General features: G+C 38.6%; 1 protein-coding gene across 1 annotated transcript; it reads left to right on the top strand.

Moving 5' to 3' along the window:
- The first annotated feature begins 7395 nt into the window (after positions 1-7395).
- LOC137971553 (uncharacterized) lies at positions 7396-8016 on the top strand. The gene has a single exon (XM_068818362.1). It carries the CDS (start codon positions 7396-7398, stop codon positions 8014-8016), a length of 621 nt encoding a protein of 206 aa, XP_068674463.1.
- Positions 8017-14535: the final 6519 nt, after the last annotated feature.

The following is a 14535-nucleotide window of genomic DNA, read 5'->3' as shown; positions in this document are numbered from 1 at the left end:
CGTGAAATTCCCAACCACATGCACACTTCACTGGCGAAAAATGTCTGATTGGTCGAGGCCTTGTCATGTGACTTCAATACCTCAAATCAAACATGGCTGCCATTCGGTGTTTATTAGATCTCCGTCCACAAAAAAAAGACCCTTGTTCAGGCCAGTAAAACGGACGAATGTTTGACTGCATAGTGCGTTTCTATGCCAGCGAGATTCTCTTTTAAGCCAACAGTGCTACGAGGGAAATTTCTTTAAAAATTTCAAGGCCAACGCGAGTCTCGGTTGCTGTGACAGTGTTCGAGTGGAAATTCGTTTGTGGAGCTTACCAGCTAATGGATTACCATCTTGATTTTAATTCATGCGTTTATCTTTTAAAAAGTGGAACAAAAAAAAGATACCACTAAATTTCCAAATGGTCTCTCTTCCAACTAAATAGTTACACGATGTTTCCGCGGGGGCCCGCATCTAACAGAAAATGTTAAGATTTTCGCTTTTTTTTTCAAAATTAAGTTGTTAAAATTGCCCTTCAATTGGTCTATAGAGGAAAATTTATTAAGACCGAGGGGAAAATTTAGAAATGTATTTCAGTCGTTCAAAAATAAATTTTAAAGTGAATTTAGCAGTAATAATAACCATGTCATAGCACCTCATATTGGGTACACTAGAAGGAAACCTTTTAGTTGCAATTATATATTATAGTTGTTCCAAGCAAAATGCCAATTGTTTGCTTCCCTCTAAATTATAGAAATATACATAGATTAGGTTAACTCTGAATAGCCAAATCTACTGCACCACATTGACAACAAAAATACTTTTAAAATCAGGAATTGATTTTATCTTCTAGCAATAAAACAGCAGGAGGATATAAAATTAGGTATCTTCAAAGTTTAGAAAACTTGTTGAAGGTGATTCAGTGCCACCCTCCCAAAACTTTTCACAAATTTCACGCTGGCCTACTAAGTACTTCCAGTACTGAACAAATTATTTAACCTCTCTTTGCGGACTCTGGTTGCAACACAGCTGCTTCAATAATTTTAATCCCCTTGCATTAGATTTAACTTTTAGAAAAACCTTAACTTCATATTTCCGTAATAATCGTTCAAAGACATTGAGCAAAAGCATACAAAGCTACATTTGAAAGGGACATAATCCCATGTTGCAGTTTTCTGGATAAGACTTCACAGAAATAACTCCTGTTACCTTTCCATATGTAAAGAGGTCCCATGATTTATGAGTCAATTAGTCAATGAGTCAATGAGACACACAGTCAATATTATTAGCAATAATTTAGTGATTAAGCCTAAGCCCTTGTTTCAGTGATTAGGTATAAACAGGTAAGGTTAAATTTTAGCTTTCATTTTATGGGTTAAGGTAACTGCACTAACTCATTGACTCATAAATCATATGTAAAAAATACAATGTATTTCAACATTAGATGCAAAAATGATTTTTAGCGATTGCTGTAAATAACGTAACAGTAATCATTCCTACCATTTCAAAGGATGAATAAATTAAAGTTGAATGCAGTAAGTGTCAGAAGTAAAAAAAGTGTTCCAATTTGTTTAAGCTGTAATCAATTTCCATCCTTGCTTTAGTCTCTGGATAGTGTTAAACAATGTTGGTGAACAAACTGCCCCAAAGGGGATTCCCTTACGAAAATGACAGCGGTTCTTGTTGTTCCTTTTTGGAGAAAAAATTGTGGATTTATACTGCTTATGATACTGAGACCAAACAGCTGGCAGAGTTGCTGCAGTACATTTAAGGCTATCAATCTGAAAAATGAATGGAACTGTAGAACAATTTGGTAAGAGAGCAAATAACTTTTACTTATGAATTATAAAATGCCAGTCATTTGTCAATTTAGAACTGGTTCCTCTAAGGGGTCAGATTTCTTTAGCCTACATGCACAAAACAAGATTCTGTTACCTTTAACTCTTTGAAGACCCCTTTTTAAGGGTTGTTAAAAATAAAGACCCCTCCTATGCAAACTGCATTCTCATGCTTGGATTCTCATTGATTTAATGACTTAAATGTATTATGCAAATATGTTGGACAATAAAACTCAAATACCATAAAAGTATTTTTAACCTAACTTTTTTGCAAAGTTTACACCTTGAGCCACCAGCTTCAACTTTGATACTTTGTTCTAAAAGCCAATGCAGTTGATAGCAATGGTGGAGGTGATGACTTTGTTTTCGTTCAAAAGTCAAAGTAATGATGGAATTTAACCCTTTCACCCCTAATCCGGCCATACTTGGTATTTTACTCTGTCTAAAGCCAGACTATTTTGCTCTGTCTAACACCAGACGATTTTACTTGTCATTGGAGAACTCCATGGAGTCAACAGTCTTACAGTACTTCTCAACATAAAGAAAATGAATTCTGTGGACTTAAACATTCCCAAATAGAAATGCCGTATATTCCAAATGTGGTTACGTAAACTTTTCAAGATTTACCTGCTTCAGAAACTTCAAATCAGTGAATATTTTGAATATTTTTCCTGACCTCCTGCAAACTATGTACACTTTTTAATTGTTTGCCCTTTAAAAGTAACATTCAGAAATAATGCAAATACAACTGAGGCTGTTTTGCATTATCTACAAGACAAAACAACAATATCTTTTATTCAAACACAATCAATATTAAAGAAATAATACATGCTTGTGGGGTCATGTGCTAACTATAATAAAGAAACACTACAGGAAATAAAAGCTTAAAACTAACTATGTGACAGACATAGGATATCTACACATAAGGGATCAGAAAAATATATCAATTGCTATCCAAAATATCATATTGCAAATACACCAAAAGGTAACGGTTGATTGACAAGTTCCTTGTGCAAAATAGTAGAGCATCTTTGAAGTCCCGCAGGACCAAGATGAGAAGTTATGATAAAAACTTTAAACATATTTTTTACCAAAATTATTTTACTGCCATCAACCCCAATGAGACCTTATGCATGGGACACTGTTTCTAGCTGCAGCTACAAATCACATAATATATTAATAAATTTTGCCATGCAAGAAAAGAACAAACATGTGGGGTGTAAGCAAAAAAAGTCCAAGGCAATAAAGCTTCCTTTCAGCCTTTTCAGGAACAACTATCCACTGTCAACCATACTTGACTCAAAACAGAATTTCCTTGATCCAACAACACATGACAGTCCCCTAAAACCAAAATTACATCATTAATGCTTCCAGAAAACAATAGTCTAAAAAAACCTGAATCTATAGATACCTATATACATCTGTACCTACACGTCTGTTCGTCCAAAAATTATTTTAACTAACATGGATTTTGATTTTGATTTTAAACTCAAATTAATTGCAAATCCATAACTTGGTAACTACAGGTCCACATCAGCTGATAGCTGCCGATGCAACTATTACTTTGTAATTTTTGTAATTTTAACCTGCTTTATCAAATAAAGAATTGATTGATTGATACATGTACTTGAACGCAAGGATCGTTGAGTTGTGACTGCTAAAAAGTATAATAACTTAGACATTCACCAGAAAAGGGAATATAAATGACCTTAAAAGCAGCTATTTAAAATATTTGATACTAGGGTTACGTTCCCAATGAGACAATCACAGTCAAAATCAAATTCATATCTGATCGAATCATTGATCATTCATGTAGAGGTGCCGATCGTAAGGTGTAACGCAGAAAAAAATAACCTTCACGTTGAACAATATTACCATTTCCCTGCCACCTGGTACAAACCAATTCACACATGAACGGAAACCTTAGGAATCCTCCTTTCTGTACATTACAGTAACTTTTTGTACCCGGTGGCAACAAACTTTCCACATCAAAAATTGCGTAAAAAACTCACCTGTTTCGTAGCTCTTTTCCCACGAAATAAAATTTTCCAGGAGCAAATTTTCCGAGGATGCTCGTTGGATTGGACTTTTAAACGATTTACACAACATAGACGTTCTCTAAGAATACATTCCAATTGAAACTGGCGTTAAAACTAGCCTTGATCGCTCTAAAAAGAACGGAAACCAACAAGCTACCGATTCTCAAAAGGCAGCCATTTTTCTGTTCTCCTCGGGAGTGTTTTTTTCACGAGAGCCAATGATCGTCCCGGAAACGCGTCACGTGACATATCGCGCGACTCATGCGCAGACATTTTTCGCCAGTGAAATGCACACGCGCGCGTACCTCTGCTTGAGATCTAATGTTTACCTGAGCGAAGAAATCGATGAAATTTGGTCGCGAGTTCAAGCTCAAGCTCTTGGCAAAAAGGAACAAAGTTTGGAGGAGTATCTTCTTCACTTGGTCAACAAATATGGGAATCCCCTTTGAGCTTGTTAGCTGTCAAAGCTATCACACGTTCATCGCCGAGCTGTTTTTAGCTAGCCGGGGTAAGTGGGGTGGATTGCTAGCATTTCAGACTAAATAATTTAAAATCGTAATTGAACTGAGTGGAGTGCAATTTTGGTCTGAAATCATACGTGTGATTTTAAAATCGAACACAGCACACTTTATTACACCCTTTTAGAAATCATACTATCATTATTTATAGCTAAAATTAGGATTACAGTTAGTACCAACATTTTATTGAGTCAGTTGGGAACAAAAGTTGCAAAATTTGCCATACAATGGTTTTTTCTTTGTCTTTCATTTTCCCGCAATTTGATTGGTTTTAGTGCTCCTTTCTAATTGGCTGGGGAAATGGTGCGATTTAGAGCAAAAAATACAGCGATGTGGGAATAAACCTCACTGCTGAGAGCCAATCAGATTGCAAGGATCAGCAGTGATTTCTAAATGGATGTAATAAATATTATAACACGATCATAATCATAATCATCAACAATGAGGATTTTTTTAGAAACAAGTTTGGTAATGTTTCCTTTTAAATTCTTGTGGTTATGCTTCATCCAGTAAATCGTTTATCTACTCACTGTATAACATCGATGGCTACGCTCCTGTGAAGCTGCAGGTCAAGTCACTATGGAAGAGTCACGCTATATACAGATGTTCCAGTTACAGACCAACCTTTGGTGGCGGATACGAAATCCACATATCAAACAACGCTGCCAGCAACCGAAATTCGCACACATCTTGTGGCTACTATTACCCCCTTCCCCCAGGGTATTCTTCATCTGGTTATTCCTGTAGATTTTATGCAGGAGGAGGAAGCCACAAGTTTACTCCCACTGATGTCTAGGTATTCTACGAAACAACCACTTAGAACGAGACGGAAAGATTGTCATCGCTCTTCTATTTTTTGTTTAATCAGATCACCATATTTAGAGTGTAATGGTTTAATAAAAATGTTGACACCCTTCCCGTATGTGTTTTGATAGAGAGCTTTAGATTTTAGGACGAAAACGACTACGAGATTTTCTCATAGAACAACAGTAAGCACGCGCAAACCAGCGTCATTTTGGCGGGAAAAACGTGATACCGTCGTCATTTCAGTACAAGTACATTTCAGTACCGCGCACCGGTGGCTCAGTTGGTTGAGCACCAGACTGTCACGCGGGAGGTCGCGAGTTCAACTTCGGCCGGACCGCTCTTTTATTTTTTGTTTAATCAGGTCACCATATTTAGAGTGTTATGGTTTAATAAGAATGTTGACACCATTCCCGTATGTGTTTTCATAGAGAGCTTTAGATTTTAGGACGAGAATGACTGCAAGTACGAGATTTTCTCATAGAACAACAGTGAGCGCACGCAAACCAGCGTGATACCGTCGTCATTTCAGTACAAGTACATTTCAGTACCGCGCACCGGTGGCTCAGTTGGCTCAGTTGGTTGAGCACCAGACTGTCACGCGGGAGTTCGCGAGTTCAACTCCTGCCGGACCAACACTCACGGTCTTTAAATAACTGAGGAGAAAGTCCTGACTTTGTAACTACACCTGCAAATGCTTAGACTTTCAAGTCTTCTCGGATAAGGACGATAAGCCGGAGGTCCCGTCTCACAACCCTTCAATGTTAATAATCCTGTGGGACGTAAAAGAACCCACACACTTGTCGCTAAGAGTAGGGCACGTGGTTCCCGTTGTCTTCTGTTGTTTATCATGGTTGGGAGGGAAAAAAAGGGGCCACAGAAATTGGTGCAAGCTGTTGTGGCGCTCTGCCAGCTTGACTGGCAAAGTTAATTTTAAAAAAAATAATAATAAAATAAAATAAAGACAAGGCTTTGCAACAATGTCGTCGTGTCAAAACAAGTCAACAACGCGGCGGCAGTTTTGGCATATTTCAATCAGCAAAAAGGCTCAGTTACTAGCAATAAGAATAACTGAGCAACCTATCGGTAGCCTCGCAGCTCCTACAAGGTCTCACCTGATTGGAGACCACCCTTGAGGTTTAACAAAAGAACAAATAACAGAAACAATAGCCCTTTTGTTTTAGGCCTAGGGTAACAGAAACAATGGCCCTTTTGTTTTAGGCCTAGGGTCCATTGTTTCTGTTATTTGTTCTTTTGTTAAACCTCAAGGGTGGTCTCCAATCAGGTGAGACCTTGTAAGAGCTGCGAGGTGACCCCAACCTATACTGCAAAGAAATGGTAAGATTAATCGTACGGGTTATACGTTTGCTAAGTATTTTTGCTAAAAACGGACAGTCAAAACTCGTGTTCGTTCTCGTTCTCGTCGTAGAATCTAAAGGTCTCTAATATTACAGTAATTACCGAATTAAATAACAAGTCATATCGATTTGATTTGTATTTACGATAACTACAACAAATAATAACAACGATATATGCATGCAAAGGGTATGCAAGGAAAAAACAAACGGAAAAAAAAAAAACCAAACAAACAAACTAAGGGTGCGTTCGATTGACCTTATTCCGCCAAAAAAAGCAATGGAACCTTCTGATTGACGTCGTGTCACTATTTACTCGCATTCCGACCCACCTAGCCATCGAATTTGTGAAAGGAAGACTGGACTCTGACCAATCACTACCGGAGAGAACCAACTTATCTATCCAGAATATCATGGCACTTCCACAGTTCGTCCTCGATAATAATTTATTCGTATTTTAAGGCAGCCATTTCCAACAAATTTTCGGTTGTCCGATGGAATCCCCAGTCAGCGCTGTCTTAGCCATCTCGTCATGAAACATGTCGAAGAAAAGGCTCTCTCAACAGCCCCGAACCCTCCCAAATGGTGGTTTAGATACGTAGATGACAGCCACATGTGCATAAAAAGGGAACACGTAGACGAATTCCACCCACATCTCAATTCCATCAACTCCCACATCAAATTTACAATCGAGATAGAATCAGAAGGTTCCATTGCCTTTCTCGATACCAAAACAACCAGACAAGAAGATGGCTCGATCACCCTGTCTGTTTACAGGAAAGCTACCAATACTGACCGTTACCTTGATTTTTAATCACATCACCATCCCCAGCATAAACGCTGGATCGTGCGCACTCTCATGGACCGCGCAAAGAACATTTCCTCCACCAAGGAGGAACCATCTAGGGAAACTAAGCGAGTAGTGAAAGCCCTCGCCGCGAATAACTACCCCGCTAATTTCATTCACAGTGACCGCCAACTAAATAGACGACAAGAATTGAATAATACCGACCAGCGTAGTTTAGTTTTCCTGCCCTATGCCAAAGGTTTTTCAGAGAAAGTCGCAAAAGTTCTTCGAAGTTTTAGCATCAAGGTCGCCCACAAGCCTATTCGTACCATCTTCAACATACTCAAAAAACCAAAAGACAAAATCGGGAAAGAGGCTTCCAGAGGGATCGTGTACAAGATCAAATGTAAAGATTGTGATTGTGTTTACGTTGGCCAGACGTCACGCGCGCGAAAAACAAGCGTGAAAGAACACGCAAAGGCCATAGCAACATTGGATGAAAATTCTTTGTTGGCCAAACACCATATGCTCCACAGTCATGAAATAGATTTGGAGAATGAGGAAATTGTTGACAGGTCACCTGCGTGGCGACAAAGACTAATTCTTGAACCGTGGCACTCCGTGCGAGATAAGAAGTCTGTAAACGAACACATAGCGCTGCCTAGCGTATACCAAAACATTAACAACTTCTAGCTTCATTAATAATACTCTTGGGATTAGCGACTTGTTACCTTAAGGAATTATTTCGAGATATTTAATATTACTATGCAGGACGCCGTTAAACATTTGCATTTTTTATCCTTTGCTGAAGAAGGCAACAGTTGCACCCGAAACGTCAGAGACGATAAGAATTTTTAGCCAGTGTAAACTTTTTAATTCCTCTTTTACCAAATTTAAGAGACTGTCTTTCAAACGCTGGCCATGTATGAGCGCTGTAAATATAAGACCAACATTTCTGAAGTGCACTTCACTGAACGTTTACTCAGAATTTCATTCGTTCGTCGGGAGAACATTCATCTTTTCACCCAAAGCAAACATATTCCTCTAATTTCTCATTGAAATAATTTTTAACGGCATATCATGAGTTCAATTAATTTAGTTTAATTCGGAATATGTGACTTTCGCTTAGTAGTAAGAGCTCTAAAAATTAGTTTCCAGATTACTATTGAAATCGTATTTTTGTTGAAGAAAATACTTCGCCCACGTTTCTGAGCATGATTGAGTGTTTTTCGTTTGTTTGTTTGTTGCGGGTTTGTCTTTTTTTTAAGAAATTGTTTGCTTTGGCGCCTCAATAAAATTTCAATTCGATTTGGCCAACACAAGCTTTCTATTTTAAGGGAACGTGGACGCGTTTACAAATGTCAAATATTAAAAAATATATATATTTTTTGCGAATTGAGAGGGAGTTGAAACGGGACAGACGGCCGACGCAAGGTTCGAAACAAAACTGAACTTGATTTCTATGATGTTGTACAGCTAATTAAACGATTAAAATTAATTGCCGGTTTTCATTACTAGTATTCGGAGTATTCATGATTGGTAGTAGTCAGTAAATGTCGTGGAAAAGAAATATAACGGTAACTTATTAGGACAGCTATTGATATTGTTATATTTCATCTACATTGAGAAGACTGTCTGTGATCAACACTATCGGAAAACACCACACCTCGATCCCCTCCCCCAACCAAGAAGAAAAGTTCTTTACCAAAATTTTGTGAACTCAAAACACACCAGAAGTAACTGTCGTTATGGCTTGAAAATGCTGATCAATAAGATCCATTTCAGTGTCTCTGGTCCTTTTCACTACCTGACCTACAGCAGCATTCCGTATGTTCGCCAAGTCAGCTCTCCTGCATTAGGTGTTTGACCAACTGCAACTACTCCGTGTTCATAGCTTGCGGTAAACCGTGACATAATGGCAAAGGAACTCGCCCCCAAACCTTACTGATTTATTACCAGGTTAATTACTTTAAATTGCTTTGTTTGTGCGCTAGAACCCGACAGTTCTCCGTGGGTTCTCTCTGATTTTCGGAAATCCCCTCCCCCCCCCCGCCCCCCGCCACACCCCCCAAAGAAAAGAACAGCATGTGGTTTTGTTCCATCAATGTGGACCATATGGCAGACACATGTTCATAAGCCTTCCTCGTATTCCCACTTGAACTGTTTTACGATTAAAGCCCAGCCAGGCTACACACTAAAAATCTTGTGATGTGTTAAGATCTTAGTTCATCGTAGGTATAACGTTACCCAAGCAGCATCGAAAGGCGGCAAAGCCTAGAAAATTCCCAAATGTTAACGAGAGTTGACCTCACGATCTCTGCGGTATCACACTTTACGAATTGTGCCAACGAGCCAACTGCAAGTCGGGGGTGGGGGGAAGTTTGATAATAGAAACACCAACCAGTTCAAGCTTTTTCTTGACGATTCGCTTAATTCTCGGACTCGACATCAGTTACATACGATATTAAATTTAAATTGATACATTCTCATATTCACCTCCCATAGTACACTCCGATGTAAGTACAGACATATTCAACGTGGATACTCGCTTAACTAACGATACAGAATATTCAAACACATAATTAGGGTTAGGGTTAGGGTTCTTTTCAGAAATAAGGTGTGTAACTGACATCTTTAACCAACTGGCATTGGTTAGCGGTTAGTGCCTTCATTGTTGTAACCTTATGGCAGCGCTAGCTGTTACAACCGTGCCATCTACCTTTCTGTGCATTTGAATTACAATTTTGTACTAATATTAACATATTAGTACTATGGTGAATAAGGCGAACCAAGTCCTAGGGCTAATAAGACGGACTGTTGGAACAGCAAACACAATAACTTTTTTATTGCTTTACAAAACATTGGTCAGACCACTTCTAGAGAATGCTGCTCCAGTCTGGAACCCATATCTTGTTAAAGGCATTCATGCAATAGAGAGCGTGCAAAGACGCGCATCAAGATTAGCTCTTAGGCAAAAAAAGAGGTAATATGTCTTATGAAGAGCGTTGTGACACGTTACATTGGCCATCTTTGTCCAGTCGTAGGACATATTTCTCTCTTGGTGAATGTTATAAGATCGTGTTTGTCTTATCGCACTTGTATTTTGAGGAATTCTTTCAATTCGCAAAAGTCAAATCCACTGGGGCGAACCATTCGTACAAGCTTTATTGTAAATGATCTAGAATTAACTGTTTTAAATATTCTTTTTTTAACAATGTAATTAGCTACTTGCTACAATTGTAGTTTTAGTTTGCATAATACCATATATAAAATGATAAGTATCTTGTAATTTTTTGGGCTATTGTTACTCAGTTTCGTTCCAATTTTGTTCTAGTTAGGTGTTCATCGTTATTTTTCTTCGCTTGTTAAGTCCGTCGTCACATTCGTCCTTTACCGCACTCGTTATTCAAATACGTTTCCAAATATATCTCCAAAGTGCAAACGAGTTGAGTTATTTGCGTCTGCGACGACACTGAATCCGCTTTAGATAACATTTTAAAACTTTGCAGAGAGTTTTGTCTTAACCTGCTAATCACTTTTCAGCAGTAAAAAATGGGGGTCACCGAGTTCGTCTTTGAGATATAAGAGCTTACACACAAAAGGCTCTTTTGTTGCCATGATAATATATTACGTCACATTAACATGTGCATATTGTTAAGCAATTATTGGTGTTTCATATGGTACCACAGCATTGCCATTAAGTAAAACAGTTTTGTAGAGTTAATCTTTCTAATAACACATTTCCTCCAAATTGTTGAAATCCGTTTGAGCCACCTTAAGTAAATTCAAACAGATGGTTGTTAGTAGCACAGATTTAGGAAGGACTGGAATTTCAATGTCTGTCAATCTTGTAAGTAAGGCTGAGGACTCAAAATTAAACAAACAAGGCAAGGGAATAAGAATAGTGATGCCTAGTATACCATATTTTTTGATAAACAATATGGAACAACAAATTGACAAATTATAAAATAAAATTTTAACTATCAACAATTTTAGAATGTGTCCTAAGTGCAATCACAAACGTTTGAAAGGTAGCACAAATCATAGCCTCCCACGCAGACGTTCTTAGGGCTTCGTCACACGTTCCCCCCCACGAACGTCTGCTGAAACGAAAAACCACTTCCGTTCAACGGGTGTTAGCCCACTATTTAAAGAAACCAATCAGCATTGACTAAGTGTGTTGTGCATAGCCAATCACATGCTGCGAAAGAATGCCATATAAAGCAAGAGTTTACCCAAAACTTGAAAACGGCCTCTGATTGGTCCGTAATCCAAGAACGGAAGTGGTTTTTCGTTTATCAGACGTTAGTGGGGGAGAAACACATGGCGAAGCCCTAAGAACTCCTGCTTAGGAGGCTAGTATTCAAACCATTAATGAAAATTTTGAAAGGAGGCGACCACATTCTTTTGATTAATTGCACAAAAACTTGCAATGCCAATTCTGGGAGGTAGCTGTGCAATCGAGCCTTGCAAAGAAAATATATTTTGAGAAACAGCCAGACCCCTTTTTTTTAAATTTGACTTTAGAAAGGAAGGGGTGGGTCGCATTACAGACCATTTTATTTCTTGATTTTTTTGGCTGTTTTCAAAACGGCTGGAAAATTCAAGTTGCCAGACCTGAAATAAAATTCATAAATAAAATTTCGGTCGCATTTCGGATGGCTCAGTGGTGAGAGCACTCGCCTCCCACCGATGTGGCCGAGGTTCGATTCGCGGACCAGACGCCATAAGAAGGTTGAGTTTGTGTTGGTTCTCTTCTCTGCTTCGAGGGTTTTTCTCCGGGTTCTCCGGTTTTCCCCCCTCGGCAAAAACCAGCATACAGCCGATTCCAGCTGGCTGTAAGCTGTGCTCCAAGGTCACACATGGACCGTATAGCGGCTGCCAGAGGCGCCATTGTATGCTATCGGTTCGACCTTGTTGAACTGCGTCGTTGCTGTACTTTGCGACGGCGATTAGCAGCGACAATTATAATTATTACTTTGTTAACATGCAAAAGTCAACCACACAGGCAGAATTTTAACTGTTATAACACAGCCGCTGATTGGCTAGACTTAGCTTAATTAATGATGCCAGCCTTCTGCTCGAATTTTTACTTATAAAATGATAAACCTCCCAGATTGGACGGAGCCACCTCGCTCACTTCTCGAACACGAACCGTTGACATTTGGCACGTGATGCCTAGACCTGAGCCCACATTGACCCAAAACCGCAGATGTTACAACGAGAACTTCTCATACGACGAAGCCAATTGCTGCAGACCGTTCATCGCCAAAAAAGTACAAAAATAATAGAAAGAACTTGGGACTTAAAGGGTTAAGAAGTGAATCAGCTGGTACATAACGCCTGGTGTTGGCGATGACAATTGACCTTTTACTAACTTTACCAACTATATAATCAATATGGTATCTCCTTACATTCCATACATTCCATTCAAAAGATTACATAATTTCATTCCTGATTCAGAATTTCATTCCTTAATGCCTGTAAGCATTAAGCCAATTCGCTGCATTATTGCTGCCGATAGGTAGCATGGATTATTATGATATGTGGGTAAAGGTATGCCTTTGAAATAAAACAGAGAGCGGATGGTTTTATGCAGGCTGGGACGCTTAAAATGCAAACACGGCACGCATACATGCGTGGTTAGTACTTTAAGGGTTTAAATCTACTGTTTCCTAATTTTTTCTTATACATACAATGGTGTAGCTGCCTGGGTTCAAGCCGCTGAAACTCATACGAACAAAATTTCTGCATGGTTTTAAAAGCTTGCACCTCGCTTTTGGCACAGACGACCGGCTCATACAAACCGCTTTTACTTTCGCTAATATCTTACTTGTTAATATATTGTGTCTTAATTAAAGCAGTGGCTGTCAAGTTCATGACATATATATCCACTCATGTTGCCCCTACCCCATAATCCCTTAACATATCAAGACTTTTTAATGTATCTCGTGAAACTCACGCACATACAATACAAGATTCTCACTTCATGACATATCCTCTCATGTTGCCCCACCCCCTGATCCCCTAACATATCAAGTCCTTTTACCATGTCTCGTGAAACTCACGTACATGCAATACAAGCATGCATGCCGGTAATTTTCATGTCAACAAATCAAGGCTCAACCAAATTCTTCGTTTTCAAGACTTAGTCCAAAATTGTGGAATTCTCTTCCAAGCAACTTGCGCTAAATTAAAACATGAAGTCGACTATTCATCTAAACAATCATTATTATTATTATCATTATTATTATAATTATTAAGCAAATGTTAAGTTAAAAGCCGACGTTTCGGCGTCATCATGATACCATTCTCAAGACAAAGTGAGTAAGTAACGGAAGATTTCATTTCTATAGTCTCTACGGATTAGCATAATAACAAAGGATCACAAGTGAATACTTTCGAGCGAATGGAGTCCGTTCGCACGTTTAGGGATGGTTTAAGTTTTCTTATAAAAAGCATCTCATTAATTAGGCAATCAAATTAATGAAGCCTCATGTTTTAAGAAATCGTTTTTGATCAACATTATGTTGAAAAGAGCGAGCAAAACAGGAAAAATACAGTATAATTAATTGGAATAGAAACGATCAATATTGTTCACTTGAGTAACTGAGCTTTAGAATCATTGGTGATAATCTTGGCCAACTGGAAAACATGGACTGGACCCTGGACTGGACTTTGGACTGGACTTTGGACTGGTCTCTGGACTGGACCCTGGACTGAACTTTATTAAACGAAGTTAATTTTGAACCAATAATATAACGATTAACAGTTTCTATTTAATTATTAACCAGCGAGAATGAGAATGAGAATGGATGTCTTTTTCAAAGGGAACATAAACGAAAAATCTAACAATGCTGCCCAGTAACTTTCAATCAAGTCAAGCTACTATTACGTGAACACTGTCACGTGATGACTTCAAACTTCGCAGCGTTAAAGCAATCGTAGAAAAGCGTATAAGTGGCGGGGTTTGTAACGTTAATTTACCGCTGTAACCAACTGAAGTGCTTAGTTTGCAATTCTACCTGGTTCAATTGTAGAAATAGTGCGCAAAGCGATCGCGCTTAACATATCGAATATATTGAATTGGACTACATTCCTTAGGGTGCGTTCGATTGACCGTATTCCGGAATAGGAATACGTGGAATAGAAGTTAGAAATCCTTCGTTTTGATGGAGATTCACATCAAAATTGTCAAACACCTGCTAAAAT

The sequence above is a fragment of the Montipora foliosa genome, chromosome 9, assembly GCF_036669935.1.
Source record: "Montipora foliosa isolate CH-2021 chromosome 9, ASM3666993v2, whole genome shotgun sequence".
In the NCBI taxonomy this organism is placed as follows: Eukaryota; Metazoa; Cnidaria; class Anthozoa; order Scleractinia; family Acroporidae; genus Montipora; species Montipora foliosa.
The sequence above is the reverse complement of the archived record's forward strand: the minus strand, read 5'-3'. Positions and strand labels throughout refer to the sequence as shown.